A 15795-nucleotide genomic window follows, 5' to 3' on the forward strand; every position below is an offset into this window, starting at 1 on the left:
AGACGGTCTGTGTTCATGGCCTCAGAAAGTGCCCTTCCTTATTTCCTAATAGGAAATTTTTCTGGAAACCCGATAAAAATTAAAGGATCCCTTATAAGGGCACTGGATTTCAAATGAACTGTTCTGTAAACATATCCCAACTAATTTGGGATAAAACTCTGCTCTGAGTTGCCTTTGGGGGCCTCTCATGGCTCTTTTCAATATCTCTCTTTACTACCTCTATGCTCTTTCCTGTCAGGAGAAAAATAACTGAGGAGTCTCCAGCCCCTTGGATAATGTATTACTCCTTCCACAATTTTTTGAATTTCAAAAAGGATTAATTGGAAATAAATAATAATGGTGATGCTATTGATAATGATATTAGTAACATTGATGATGATGATGATACTGATGATAGCAGTGATCATTTATTGAATATTTTTTGTGTGGCAAGTATTCTTCTAAAAAATGGATACAATTTATCTTATTTAATCCTCCAAGAAACTATTGTTGACAAGGAATGGAAAGTCACATAGTTAGCAAATGGAAGATGAGGGGTTTAGAAGCACTGTCCCTGAAAATTTTTGCTCTGAGGAATTCCATCATTAATTATTCAAATGAATGGATTTCTAAAGTGAGACATCTGACCCTGTAGGGAGAGAGCTCGGGAGAGTCAGTCATAGGAACCCTCCATAGCAATGAAACTGACCATCAAGGCTTGAAACTTTGAACAGTCCACTGTGTCTATGACTGCCTTGGTTCAAATCCTGACTGACTCTCATGACATTACTGGGGGAAAGTCACATAACCTCTTTGTGCTTGGGATTGTTGTTAGAATTCAATGAGATAATAAAGTGCTTGTAATAGTGTATGCATGTGTGTGTATGTAGAATGTATGTGTGTATATATATCATTCAGATACCACATATTTTGATCCCTATATAGTTTATTTCTAGCTTTTAAATAACAGAAGTGCTTTTACCTGATTTTTATAATGTAGTTGTTGATCTATTTTCCATAGTTTTTTTTTATTGGAAAGGTAGCATAAAATTAGAATTTTAAAGGAAAATACTCCAAATCTCATTTCCCTAACACAGCAGTTATTTTTATTTTTTACATATTGCCTTGAAGTTTTGCTAACACTAGGAGGTTACATGTAGAGGACACAATACTGAATCAGATTGGGATTTTTATCTCCCATTATCTCAAATTAGCCATATAATGTTGGGGGGGGGTTGGTTATGCAATGCTCTTTGTTCTGATTTCTCAGGTATAAAATAAGGAAGTTAGACCCATATAGATGATCTTTAAGATTCCTCTATCTTTAACCATCTACGATTTTTATCTATAGTCTATTTATTTCAAGATATTCATATGGGAATTGCATATCGAAGGTACATGTAAGACGTGTTTGCAAAGCTAGTTAACTTTGTGAACTATGTATGGGAAATAGTTCCACATATATAATGAGTTCTGCAAAGGTGGGGTTATAATTAAGAACCCCAGGAATTTCCAAAAGTAGCTACCAAATGACCAAAAAAGCTATAAAAATTAGTATCAATACATTCATGATATGTTTGTTTGCAACTAAAGTGTTAGTAAGCTCACCCATTAATTTTAAGTAATACACATAGTTTGATAAGACCATTCTAGTCTTTGTTGATACACAGTTGTTAATTCACAAAAACGTAACATCTGTGTAATTTTTCCATGTATTCTTAATGTTTAAAGTCTCTTTCTAAGAAAATCAAAGAGGAGAAAACAAAAAGAAAGGAGTGACTCTTCCTGACTTAGATTATATTGGCAGAAACATGTCAATATAAATGTCTAAAATATCAATAACTATTAAGGGGATGAAGCAGTCACTCTCCCGCACTGCCGCTCGGTGTGTAACCTGGTATAACCTTTCTAGAGGCGATTTGACAATACTAATCATGAGCTTAAATATGTTCCTACCCTCTGGCCAGGTAATTCCACTTACAGGAATTAGTACTAAAAAAATAAGACATGCACAAATGCTTTGTTGTTGTATTGTATATAACTGCAAAGAACTGGAAGCAATCTAAATGTCCAAAATAGAAGAATAGGTAAATAACTAATGTCACGCATACAGTAAGTATACGTATACATGAATATATGTGTTTATGATATATATGTATATGTGTGTAGACCTTTTTCCTGCCTTGGCCAGATCTAATATAGATACCAACAGTGATCATTGCTTTTGGCTTAATCACTATTTCTAGGTCTTTTCAGTGAACAGAGGAGCTAAGAAATATATGTAATACAAACATTAAAAAATAACAATAACAATAACAGGAGTTTTTTTTAAGAGTAATTGCTGTGCCCAATGTGGGTCTTGAACTCACGACTACAAGATCAAGAGCCACGTGTTCTATCAACTGAGCCAGCCAAGTGCCCCTGATATCACTAACTTCTAATTCAAATTCAGAACTATAGGGTTTCTACCTAACCTCTTCTCTTTTACATCTTGAGTTCCTTCCTCCAATGCTGTGATTCCTGATTCTCAAGGACACTGAACATGATAGAATTAGAAGATCCCATAATTAGTACTTGCTTATCCCATATTGTCCAGACCAGTGATAACGACACGACCACCAACCATAGGATTATCAAAGATGGTTAAAAAATGTTTCTGCAGTCCTTTTGGTCCTTAGGAAATATCCCGTTAGGAATATGTAGTCAAATTACTGTGTTTTAAAGTCATTCAAAATAATTTCTCCGTGTGCCACCAATTGGATACAAAATTTGTTTAAAAAATAGGAATTGGATTTTTTAAAATTAGTATTTTTATAATTCATCAAATATTTACATGATTCCAAAGTCAAGTCTACAAAACAAGGTAAACAAGTCTAGTTTCTTTTTTTTTTTTTAAGATTTTATTTTTTTATTTGACAGAGAGAGATCACAAGCAGGCAGGCAGGCAGAGAGAGAGAGGGGAGGAACAGGCTCCCCACTGAGCAGAGAGCCCGATGCTGGACTCATCCCAGGATCCCGAGATCATGACCTGAGCCAAAGGCAGAGGCTTAACCCACTGAGCCACCCAGGCGCCCAACAAGTCTAGTTTCTATCCCTATCCCTTCTATTTCATTCCTTTCCCCCTTTTACAGGTAGCTATTATTTTGTGATGTTAATCCTTGCACTGTTTTATCTTTAATACAAGCAAATATATACACACACATACACACATGTATATGTGTGTGTATGTGTATCTATGTATGCAAATATATATTTATATCCATTCTTACATAAATGGTAGGTTTGCTTTTCTCCCTCTTGCTTTGTGCTCACACTGTATCCCAGAGATCAATCAATCCATATAAAGTATACATAAAGATCCTGAATTCAATTTTATAACTGCACAGAGATCCATTGTGTGGGTGTACCAAACTTTGTTCAACCAATCCTCTATTAATGGACATTTGGGTTGTTTCCAGTCTTTGCTCTTATAAATAGCTTCTGTCCTACGGTTGGTATTATATTTAAACACACTCAAGTCTTAAATATATATAGATTTTTACTGTGTGGAACTATACGGGATGAACGTAGAGCACCTTATACCAAATAACAAGGACTTTATCCAAGACTAGTAGGGTCATGTTAAAGGAGTCAGGAGCTAATTTGAAGAGGCTAAATAGGGACAATTTAAGCATTAATAAGAATAATTAAATAAGATATACTGAAACATATTGAACATGTTTCAATTAATGAGTTCAAATGATAACTGAAAACAACAGCAACGATAAAAGCAAAATAACAAAACGCCTATTTGACCGCTATTGGCACATGCCAGAAAGTCAACTCAAGGAATAATAGGACTAAAATATTATTATTTTGCAATTCTTTTAAAAAATTTTTGTTTTATTTAAATTCAATTCTATTTTGCAATTCTTAATAAACCAGTGATTCTAAATAACATAAAAGAAGAGATTATTATACATTAATGCACCTTCTAATGGCAAAACACACCATTACCTATGAAGCAGTCTTGAAAAAACAAAACAAAACAGGGCTCTTGGGTGGCTCAGTGGGTTAAAGCCTCTGCCTTGGGCTCAGGTCATGATCGCAGAGTCCTGGGATCGAGCCCCGCATCGGGATCTTTGCTCAGCAGTGTGCTCAGCCTGCTTCCCCCTCTCTCTCTACCTGCCTCTCTGCCTACTTGTGATCTCTGTCTGTCAAGTAAATTAATAAAATCTTAAAAAAAACAAAGACCAAAACCACAAAAAAACAAAAAACAGAATCTGATAAAGCTTGCAGAAGCTTGTAGGAAATGCACAGGCAGAAGAAATGTTGAACTATACCAAGGGGATGCAATGTGAAAAATCCAAGCTGTGGGGAGTTAGTTCTACAGCTTGGTTTCTTCAACAAATAGGTTGCAATGAAAAGAAAATGTTAGAGTGGAAACCCATATATATTTAAAGAACTTTAGCAGGCATATCAACCAATATTAGTATGGGAATTCATTTGGATCCTGCTTCAAACAAACTATGAAAATAAATTACAATATTTATGAGATAGTTAGAAATTTGAACATTGAATACTTCATATTATTAAAATATTACTGTTAATTAGTTTAGATGTGACAATTTTTTTTAAGTCCCTAACAATGAATTTTGGAACAGTGAAAAAAAATAAAATAAAACTTAAAAAAAAAAAAGTCCTGGGTGCTTGGATGGCTCAGTGGGTTAAAGCCTCTGCCTTCGGCTCAGGTCATGACCGCAGGGTCCTGGGATTGAGCCCTGCATCGGGCTCTCTGCTCAGCAGGGTGCTCAGCCTGCTTCCCTCTCTCTCTCTGCCTGTCTCTCTGCCTGCTTGTGATCTCTGTCAAGTAAATAAATAAAATCTTTTTTTAAAAAAAAGTCCTTATCTTTTAAAGATCCAAATTGGAATATTTATGGTTAAGACAATACAATTTCTGAGGTGCCTGGGTGGCTCAATCAATTAAACACTGGACTCTTGATTTTGGCTCACGTCATGATATAAGGGTTGTAAGATCAAGCCCCACGTCAGGCTCTGCACTGGGCATGAGGCCTGCTTAAAATTCTCTTTCTCCCTCTGCCCAACTTTTGGAATTTTCCAACTTTTGTTGGCTCGGTGACCAAAACAAAAACAAAAACAGGGAGCCTACGTGGCTCATGGGTTGGGCGACCGACTCTTGATTTCAGCTCAGGGTCATGATCTCCTCCCTCAGCCTCCAGAAGACTGCTTGAGAGTCTCACTCATCCTCCACCCCTCCCCCTCTAAAATAAATAAATAAATCTTAAAAAAAAAATAAAAACAAACACAAACAAAAATGATGATATAATTTTGGACATTTGTTTTAAAATAAAATGAATAGGGAAGAGAAAGAGGGTATTGATGGGTCGATGAGTACATGGGGTTCATTATGCTTTCTACCTATTTTTATGTTTTAAATTTTCTATAATAAAGCATTAATATGCATTTATATAAAGTGGGTATTTTGGGAGGTGTGTGTATAAAAATCTATATAAAGAAATACAAAAAAAATTAATGGTGGTTACCTCTGGATGATAGGATTATGGGTGATTTGGTGATTTATATTTTCTTTTTACTCTATTCTATAATTTTTATACCACACATATATTCTTTATGATCAGGAAAAAAACTATTTAAAAAGAAAAATCTTTTGTTTAAGAATACCGTTTTCGTAGTTCCACTAGAACTCACTGCTAATACAGTGAATAAAACAGCTTTGTATATTTTAAATATAACTGGGCAAAGCAAATTATTTAATATTTAATTATATTTAGCTTCGAGTGTCTACAGATAATAGCTCATGAAAATATAACTCCAAGTTTTGAGGTTTGGAAATTCTGTCATTTGGTATAATAGGATAATCTTAAATTTATGGCTTAGGAATAAACAGCTCTTTTTTTTTTTTTTTTTTTGTCCTCCTTACATAACACAAAAACAACTGATCCAGCTTGGCACCAACTTTCTCCTCCAAAGTCACCTTTGTCTGAAATCTAGCACCTCAGGTTTCAGTCAAATACCTTGCAGATGAGAAAAGGTTTCTTAACAAAAATTTCTTGTAATTTTACGACAGTGTTCATTCCCGGCAGCCTCGGAGAATCCTTTTTTCATAGGTAAGTGGATGGGAGGAATGCTTCTCTCTCCTACTTGCTAGTGAAGTCGAGAGAACAAGAGAGAAATCTAGTGATACAGAGAGCAAGCAGTTGAAATCACTCCTTTCGTAATGCTGAAATCAACGTAGGGCCATGACAGCAGGTGCAATGAAAGAAAAGGATAGTTAATGGGTAATTCTAGCATATTAATAGTTAATATGGTGTACTGCACGGTTTGCCATTGGATTAGGAGGAAATTAGTTCTTTGGGATCAGTAAAATAGTTTCAGACCAACATAAAAACAAGCATGTTTTGTAATTACGTATGGCCATTTAATAATTATACCATCTGAATGATCTGTAATTAGATAAGTAACCCTTCATTTATTCTGAAATAAAGATATCTAGTATTCCTTCTTCTTTTTGTTCACATGTAATTTTCTCCTAAAGAAACTACAGTCAGCTTCTTTTCAAAATATATTCGCAGAGTATCATTAGGGTAACGTTCTGTTCTAAATGTAGACTTTAAAGCAAAGTCATTGGTAGATGTGGTTATTCATTTGGAAGTGAAATTTTCTGATTTAACAAATGGCTAGGGACTGATAATGTTGATTCGGGTCCATTTGTCCATTTGAGGTCCATGGATGATTATAGGTTTCACGTAACTTCAATCTACACTTGCAACTCTGCTCCCCACTTTGTGCTAAGTATTTTCATATATAATCTCAGTTCGCTGCCATAACCTTGTGAAATAGTTATTTTGGAGAGAGGTTAAGTTTCTTGCTCAAGGTCACACAGTAATCAAGGGCACTGCAAATCCTGTGATACCCCTTTTCAGTGATGAACACGGGTGGTTGAAAGCGTTGAGACCTGGGTGCCTAGGATGGAGCCTTGTACTAGAAAGTGTATCAGGTCTGTTCAAAGTATGAGATTCATCTGTCTCATTGTAGAAGTAGGGTTCTCTGCCTCCCATGCACAATGGGAGATGGGCAAGATCAAAGACGGAGCCAGTTGAGAAGGAACATCTCTCATGGAGAAACCGACTAAGAAGCATCAAGGAGAAGAGAGGGGGTGATCTGTTCTTCACAGCTGCTAAGCCGAGCTAGCTTTCTGCCTTGACATTTTAATAAACTTAAGTAAGTTCAGACATCTTTAAGCCTGGGAACCAACAGCTTTTGATGTGGTGACCAACAAACTAAAGGTCAGGCTGAGAAAGCTGATTCTTGACATATTTCCAACAGAGGTCACTTGTTTTACCCCAGTGGACTCAGAGTTAAGAATTAAAAACCTCAACGTTGGTAAATTATATGTTTGAAATACTGAGAGTTCTAATTAGACGTACAACCCCAAATGCTAGGAGAGCCCACTCTATTCATTTACTCATAACTCTATGAAAAACTGTTTGTTTGGGGTGTGGTTTCTAAAAGCCATATACCTTCAGGCTTGGTTAAAGAACGGAATGTATGAGAAAAGAATTTTCCAACTTTTATTGACTCAGCGATGCAAAGGAAAATATAAGAATTTGTGTGCTTGGTAACTCAAAATTAATTGATCTACAGAACTTGAAATTTCAAGTCTAAATGCTAAATTCAATTATAAATTTCAAACATTATTTTTTTCCAAGCATACCCTTATTCTAGCTGCTAATACTACAGATTCATTCTGATGCACATGAACTGGGCATCAAATTATTAACTACCCCTCTAAGGTTGTATTAGAAGTTACTTCTAAGAGTATTTTATTTGTGGAGACATAAATGCAGGTTACACAATACCTTGTAAGTTGCCTTGAACGAAAGGATTTTAAAAATAAATAGGAACAACAAAAATAAAACATGACTAACCCTCCTGCCATCATCAAAACAAATGTTTCCAAGGACCTGAAGCCAAGAAAAGAGAAATCCATAAACACAAAGGCCAAGATAATCAGTGAATCTACCAGGTCTCCGTAAAGGACAAAACAAAACACTAAAAACCAAACAAAACCCCAAATCCCACCTGCTTCGAAAGAATGAATGCTGAAGAACATTGACCCTTTCTGTCCCTCCACCTACCACAGAAATCCCAGCCTGCAGCTAATTTTAAAATGACCAAATCTCCCAAAATTGGGAGAGATGTATGTCTTAAAAAATGCAGCCGACTCCATTGCCTGGGTCATATCCACATCAGCTGAAGTAGTAATTATTGAGGGAAGGGTAACCCACTTCATTCATTTTAATAACCAATTCTTTCTCAGATTTGCCACAGAGCCAATTCAACTTAATTATTAAAGCACAATAATATTGGATTGAACTATTTTTCAATCCAAGAATTTTTATTATAGAGAAAAGGCTCGGACAATTTAAGCAATTTTGTGCTTCATTTCTCCTTTTCTGTAACTCCATTCTTGCTTATTTATAAGGTATGGGATTTAACTTGCTTCATTCTTAATGTTTTACATCCTGTCATCTTCTTTTAAAAAAATTTAAACTTGATTTAAAAAAAGCTGCAGGCCAAGTGTTGGTGGCTAGTTCCTGTGAGTAACCAACCATCGTCCCTAGAGTTCAGAGGGCTGACCTGAAGAACAACAAGCCAAATTTTGGCCGCCCTGAAAAACTCGGTGTACACAACTAACGCATATTCTAGATTTTACCACACCGCTCCCGAAACACTTCTGTGGATACCCAACCAACAGGACCTCTCCTTATACCAGGCACACAGCACTTCTCTTCATTTGGATGCAATATGGCTAAAAGGCAAGGTCACGTGAAAGGCATCTGAACTTGGAGTCAGACTCCAGGTGAGTTTCAGCTCTTTAAGGAACCAGTTAAATGTAATTTATCTCAGTGGGTAAGTGTGTGCCTGCAAAAGCCAGAATGTGGAGATGCAAATCCTCATTTTCCACTTTCTAGCTATATGACTCTAGCCAAGTCATTTAAATCTTGCACCCAGTTTTCCCATTTCTAAAGTTACCGTGATATCAATAAGAGCCTCAGAGAGTAGTCATGAGGATTAAATGTCTTAACAGGGCTGGGGTGCCTGGGTGGCACAGTTGGTTAAGCATCCCACTCTTGGTTTTTGGCTCAGGTCGTAATCTCAGGGTCCTGAGATGAGCCTCATGTCAGGCTCTGCGCTCAGCCTGGAATCTGCTTCAGATTCTCTCTTTCCCTCTGCCCCTCCCCACTACACACTCTCTCTCTAAAATAAATAAGTAAATTTTTTTTTTAAATGTCTTAATAGGGCTTAAAGCAGAGCCTAAGCATGCACTAAATGCCAGCAATTATTCTAACCAGCTGCATGACCTTGGGGAAAGTCACCTAACCTCTGTGAAACTTTATTTCATCTTCTGTACAAAAAGGGATCACGGACCTCACGTGGTCTTAATGAAGACCAAATAAGCTTATATAAGTACGTGGCAGTTATTTTTGAAATGTGATCAAGTATCAGGCAACTCTTTCAACCAAGCAGAATTAGTTCTGTGCTTCTGTAATACTTGAAAAACACACATATACACACACACATTCCTGCGACAGCACTTGTCACATTGTATTGTAAGAATTTGCTTACCTGTCCATCTCCCCCACTAACAGTACATCCTCTGATTCACCTCTGGACCCTCAGCATGTTGGTCACACCTAGCATAGGACAGGCACTCGATAAATATTTGTTGGAATGAATATTGTCCAAACTGAGGCAGGAATTCTCAAGGCCTTTGCTAGAAAATGATGGATTACCACTTTCTGACAAGTGTCCTCAGGAGACCACCCAGAAATTCTCTTGTTCTTCCACTGGCACAAGGCATTGAGATTTTTGTCATTTCCAATGCAGCCAATTTGTGTGGTTACACTCCTTTTTTTTTTTTTTTTTGCTTAAAAAAATTATTATTGAGCACCTATTGTGTGCCAGATCCTATGCTGGGCTCCATATGGTGAACCACAAGTGGCAAATGCCCAGAAGAATTTAGTCCCTTCATACTATATTGAAAGAAACTATTTATTAGAAAGTCATTTACTACTGGAGATAATAAGCTCCCTGGTTTGGTTACTTCGTTAGAGTGATAGAACATCAGGGTGGGAAGGACTGGTTTCTAGAAGTGGGAATCATTTATAAAATAATAATTAAGGTCAGAGATGTGACTGCTTAAGTTCAAGTCCTTGCTCTACTTTGTACAAGGTGTAAGACCTTGGACAAGTTGCTTAACCCCTCTGAGCTTCACTCTTCTCATCTGTAAGTTGGAACTAGTAGGACTGATATGAGTATTAAACGTAACAATCCACATTAATCATGTTTGATGGTACCTGCCCTATAGCAGGCACTCTATATGTGTTTGCTCCTGTGATGAATCTGATCCTTCACCCCAGTGTTTGAACTCCCATCACATATATACCCAACAAATGGGGCAGGAATGCCTGGATTCTGCTTCAATACCATCAGGGTCAGGGAACTTACTATGAACAGTTACCTACTTGACTGATAGGCAAGGCTAATTAATTGTTGGGTTGAAATACACACACTGACGTCTTCCACTCAGGGGTTCTCCATCTGTTGCTTGGGATTACTCAGAAGAAATCTCATCTCCTCTCTGCAGGATAGCCCCTCCAACTTTGGAAGGTAGCTACATATGCTAGCCTCATCTCCATCCTCACATACCCACACACAATCTTAAATTCTTGAATCATTTTTATATGACACTATTTACCAGATCTCCCATCCTTTTTTATTCTCCTTCAATAATCTTTTGTTTATCAATGTCTTTCTTACAGGTTGAAGATCAGGATTTATAACACAGAACAAATGTGGCCTGATCACAAGTGAGTACTAGAGAACTACTTCCCCACCTGAACACTGTATTTCTATTAATATAGCAAAAGATTGATTTTTTTTAAGTACATCACACTGTGTTGACTTATCATCTACTAACAATCTACAGGAGTCTTAAACCTTCCTACATGAGCAAATGTAAGACATCTCGCCCCCAATTTCTACTTATACAATTGAATTTTGAATCTTTGAGTACTTGACACTTGTCACTATTAAACTTTATATTGTTAGATGTGCTTCATTATTACATTTTGTCAGGATTCAGTCAGGGGGCAGGAGGAGATCCTGACAGTATCATCCAGCTCATGTGTTATCCTTTCCAGTTGGTGTGTCTTCTATCAATTTATCACGGCATCCATGTTATTATCTTAGTCATCAATAAAAGTGTTAAGGGGGATGGGGCTGCAAGCCAGACCTGCATTAGATCCCTAGAGACCTAGGTGTACATCAGCCTCTTAAGAAATTTTAAAAAAAGACCTCACTCATTTAATCAACAAATATTTATTGAGTGCCTACCATGCATCAGTTACTATTCCCTGTGCTGAGCATAGAGTGGGGGAATAAAACAAAATCCCTGCCCTTAGCAAGCTGACATTCTAGTAGAGGAGATAGATAATAAATTTTAAAAAATAAATAACACTAAGTCTTCTCATGAAAAGTTAAAGCAGGTATGGGGCTAAGGAAAATTGACAGTGGGATGGAATGGGGGGTGGTCCATACACAGTATGGCTAATGCAGAATTGTTTTTGAAGTTTAATTTCATTGCTCATGTCCTATATTCTTAGAGTACATCTGGACCAAAAAGTGTCCTGAAGTGGGCGGCAAGTTCATTTTCCGAAGTCCACTATCTGTTATGTGGACTCACATTAAGAAAAAATTGGTAGAACAATATGAAGAATGTAAACAGTCATGAAATAAAAAAGAATGTATTTGAAAGGACATAATTCCTAAGAAACTTCACAACATTTCTTCATATGCATAGGATAGTCAAACATTGTGAAGCCATCAAGACTAGAACGGAAGCCAGTCACACCTCTTGATGAAGACTCCAGAGAGGAGAATTGAAGAATTGAAAAACAGAGAAGCTAACACTTACCTTATTCCAATCCCCATCTTCTCAAGTATGGAGTGGGTTATGAATCCAGTAATTTATGAAAATTCAGGAGGATGGGATGCTCGGGTGATTCCAAAATATGGCTCAGAGAATCTGGATACTGAATTCTGGAAAAGAAGCCCACCAGGGACAGCTGTGAAATCTACCTCTATTAACTGCTCTCTGCTCACGATTCTAATGTTGATAAACTCTTCTAAAGAGTTTTAGATAATCTTTTTTTTTTAAGATTTTTTATTTATTTATTTGACAGATAGAGATCACAAATAGGGAGAGAGGCAGGCAGAGAGAGAGAGAGGAGGAAGCAGGCTCCCCGCCCAGCAGAGAGCCCGATGCGGGGCTCGATCCCAGGACCCTGGGATCATGACCTGAGCGAAAGGCAGAGGCTTTAACCCACTGAGCCACCCAGGTGCCCAAGAGTTTTAGATAATCTTCAATTCCTTGTGATATTAGAGGGATTTGATAAGTCCCAGATAATTGCATCTTCTGATTCAAAATTTATATTCTCACAATGATACTTTTAACATTTATATTCCCTCATTCATTGAGCATTTATTTTGTACCAATGACTGTGTTGGTACTAGGAATACAAAGATGAATAGGATAAATATGGGCCCTGCTTCTAGGGGCTTCAGAGTAGAGTTTATAGTAGAAGGCAAGTTAGAAATAGGAAAGGAAGCTCTGATAAAGAAGTGTACCAAGAGCCCTAGGAGAGTCACCTGACCCAGACTTTGGGAGAATTGAAAGTTAGAGACTTGTATGTGGGGACTTACAAGGTATAAAGGAGTTGGTTTAAAAAAAAGAAATGGACAGGGTGCCTGGGTGGCTCAGTCAGTTAAGTATCTGCCTTAGGCTTGGGTCATGCTCCCAGGGTCCTGAGATCAAGCCCCATGTTGGGCTCCCTGCTTGGTGGGGAGCCTGTTTCTCCCTCTCACTCTGTGCTTCTTGCCCCACTTATGCACTCTCTGTCTCTCTTTTCTCTCTGTCTCAAACAAATAAATAAAATCTTAAAAAATAAAAAGAAATGGGGCAAGTCTCTTTCAGGTGGAGGGTACGGCAGATGCATATTTGGGACATCACAGAAATGGCTGTGCTTTCTGGGCATCTGAGCACTGAACGTGAGTTCAGCATAGCTGAGACAGAGCGGTCAGAGATGGGATTGGAAAGGTAAGTGGGACCAAATTATTCAGAAGTATACAAGCTATGTCACAGAGGAGATGGTCTCTAAGATGTGTGATCATTTGAATGCTCAAGTTTTGACAGGCAAAAGTCAAGACTGCTGCTCAGATGTTTGGCTTGACAATCCGGGTAGACAGCTTGACCACCTGGGTAGACAGCGGTGTCAGTCATTAGGACAGCAAGATGGTGGAGCTGTGGAGAAGCGTCCAGTTCAGACCAGGTTATGTTTGGTGTGTGATGCCTGGAGAACACGGGCCGTGTAGCAGCCAGTAGTTTAGTCTAGAAGTCTGAGGATTCAGGTGTAGGAATCATCAGTACGTGACAGGCAACAATAGAATCCACACTGATGAACGAGATACCCTGAGTGAGCATCGGGGAAGAGAAAAGGCGCAAGAGAACCCAAGAGGAAAACCGACCTCAAGAGATGGGCAGACAAAGTTTCCTCAAAAAAAAGAGTATGAAGGTGCAATCAGAGGGAGACAAGGGAAACAAGAATGTGAGGTATCACAGAAGACGAAGGAAAAGCACGGTTCAACAAGTAGGTTGTGGTCAACAAAGGCAAATGTGGTCAGAAGATCAAGAAGGAGGCTGAGAAGCAGTCATGGGGTGAGAACCGAGGAGATGCCCGAGTGGGTGGGCAAGAAAGGCCAGTGGAGGCAGAAGCCAGGTCATATGAATTGAAGAACAAATACAGCCAGTGAACAACATCTACACAGCTACTTCAGAAAGTTTGCCTTTCAAATGGAAGATATACTCTCTCGATTTTCTTCCCCAAGGGAAGAAAAGACGGCTGCCACGAAGGCTTCCTCGCCACCTACAATCACCTGTAGCTCAACTCCAACCTAGCAGCACTCTTGCTTGGGGGCGTGCCCTGTGTGGGGGCCCTTGGTGCCACCACCAGTGCTGGGTGTGGCTAAAACTGTAGAGTAAACCCAATCTGCCTTCTCTGCTCTGCCCCCAGCTCTTCCTCGGCACCCGATCCTTCTCAAGGCCTCGAGGGCCCGCACAGTCTTCCTGGACCTCAGGCCCACTGTGGTGTTTGATGTAACCTGGCCTCTCGGAGCTGCCCACCACAGGTAAAAATCTGGTTCAGTACACTTGTCACATGATCATTATCCTTCCTTTCTTGCCAGAGCTTATGTGTTGGGGGCAGTTAGAAGGAGAAGAGAGAAATTTGGTCACCTTGGAGTCTGGAGAAGGCAGCTGGCCCCACAGCTGGCCAGACCGCCATCCAAGCAGGGGGCCTCTCTGAGAACAAAATCCAGAAGCCAAAATACGTGGGTCAGGTGCAAAACAGATGACCACCACTGTCAACAATGCTGAAGGTTGGTCCTAGGGAGTGAAGGTGAGCCAATACATCATGGAGAAACACTGTAAGGGGTTTGGACGTGAGGGGAGGAGTGGGGCAGGTAGGGGGGTGTTGTCTAAGAGCAAGAGCAAGAGCAAGAATGGGAAATGGGCTGAAGCCCTTGCTCACACACACACACACACACACACACAGAAGCCAGGCACAGTTATGCTGGACGGTGAGTCCGTCCCACTGGCTCTGTTATCCCGAATCTTCCCAGTGTATACTTTCAGTCCTTCGGGACGCGAACTCAAGTCCCCAGCATGCACAACAAGTCCCCAACATGCACAACAAGTCCCCAAATCTTATTTCCACAACCCTTCTTCTGCAATAATGCTGTATTGCAAGAGGAAGCTAGACAAGCTCTGGCCTAGGGGGGTGCGAATGGGGAACACAGGCATTGGCAGCAACTAACCTGTAAAGTGGTAGTGAATAGGCATCCCTGAGCCTAAGAACCAGGGGAGGAAGGAAAGGCCTGCCAAGGTTCATTTAGGCCCTAAATCAATAACAAAACTAGCTTGGTGGCTTGATTAGTTGAAACAACGTTGCCAAGCTGTAATCATTCCAGGATGTCCATATTCTCAAAAATGCTCACGATGACTGAACAGAAAGCCTTCACTGTCGTCAGTTTGTGATTACAGCACGGAGAGGTGATAAAAACAGTGATGAACATCACAGACAAATACAATATTTTTGCCTTGTGCACAGATTGGCTACACTGAGTTTTCAGCTAAAGATTTTTTTTTTTCATTTCACTTCCGTCAATAATCATTTACCCACCCGATACTGCTTTAAAGCCGAGTCCTCATCTAATTCTCATTTAAAGAGATTGAAAAGGAAAAATTAAATAATAATAATACCTCATTTGTGTATAGTGTATGTCTTTCAGGGAAGACATCATAGCCCATTTTATACTATCTAATTTACAGTAACAACACTTTTATAATGTAAATACTAGTAAAGGCTATTATTGTTTTACAAAGTATGCATGAGAGAAACCAAGGCATGTTGGGATAAAATGGCCAGTTCAATGTAACACATAGCTTCCATTTTAGAGGTATAACAGCTGATTCCTTCCTTCTTCCTTCCTTCCTTCCACAAGGAAGCCCTGCTTTAGATAAACAGTTTATTAAGGTGTACATTGCCCTTACATTTGAAGATGAAAAATATCTTGCTTAAAAGAAACAACAAACACTAAAATGTTCATGTGTCCTACAGATCAACTCTCTGTCTCAAATGTAGATCAAAACCAATCAATTTCACTACACAACTC

The 15795-nt window shown here is 38.8% G+C and overlaps 1 protein-coding gene across 1 annotated transcript in view; it reads right to left on the reverse strand.

Annotated features, from left to right (window-relative positions):
* The window catches only part of MKLN1 (muskelin 1), a 345476-nt gene that overhangs the window by 309806 nt on the left and 19875 nt on the right, over positions 1-15795 (reverse strand). The window contains exons 2-3 of the mRNA XM_046020023.1: positions 11981-12105; positions 9631-9698 (exon numbers count right to left, since the gene is read on the reverse strand). Coding sequence (XP_045875979.1) covers positions 9631-9638 — 8 coding nt within the window. The 5' untranslated portion in view covers positions 9639-9698; positions 11981-12105. The remainder of the gene's footprint in view (positions 1-9630; positions 9699-11980; positions 12106-15795) is intronic.

The sequence above is a fragment of the Meles meles genome, chromosome 10, assembly GCF_922984935.1.
Source record: "Meles meles chromosome 10, mMelMel3.1 paternal haplotype, whole genome shotgun sequence".
Lineage (NCBI taxonomy): Eukaryota > Metazoa > Chordata > Mammalia > Carnivora > Mustelidae > Meles > Meles meles.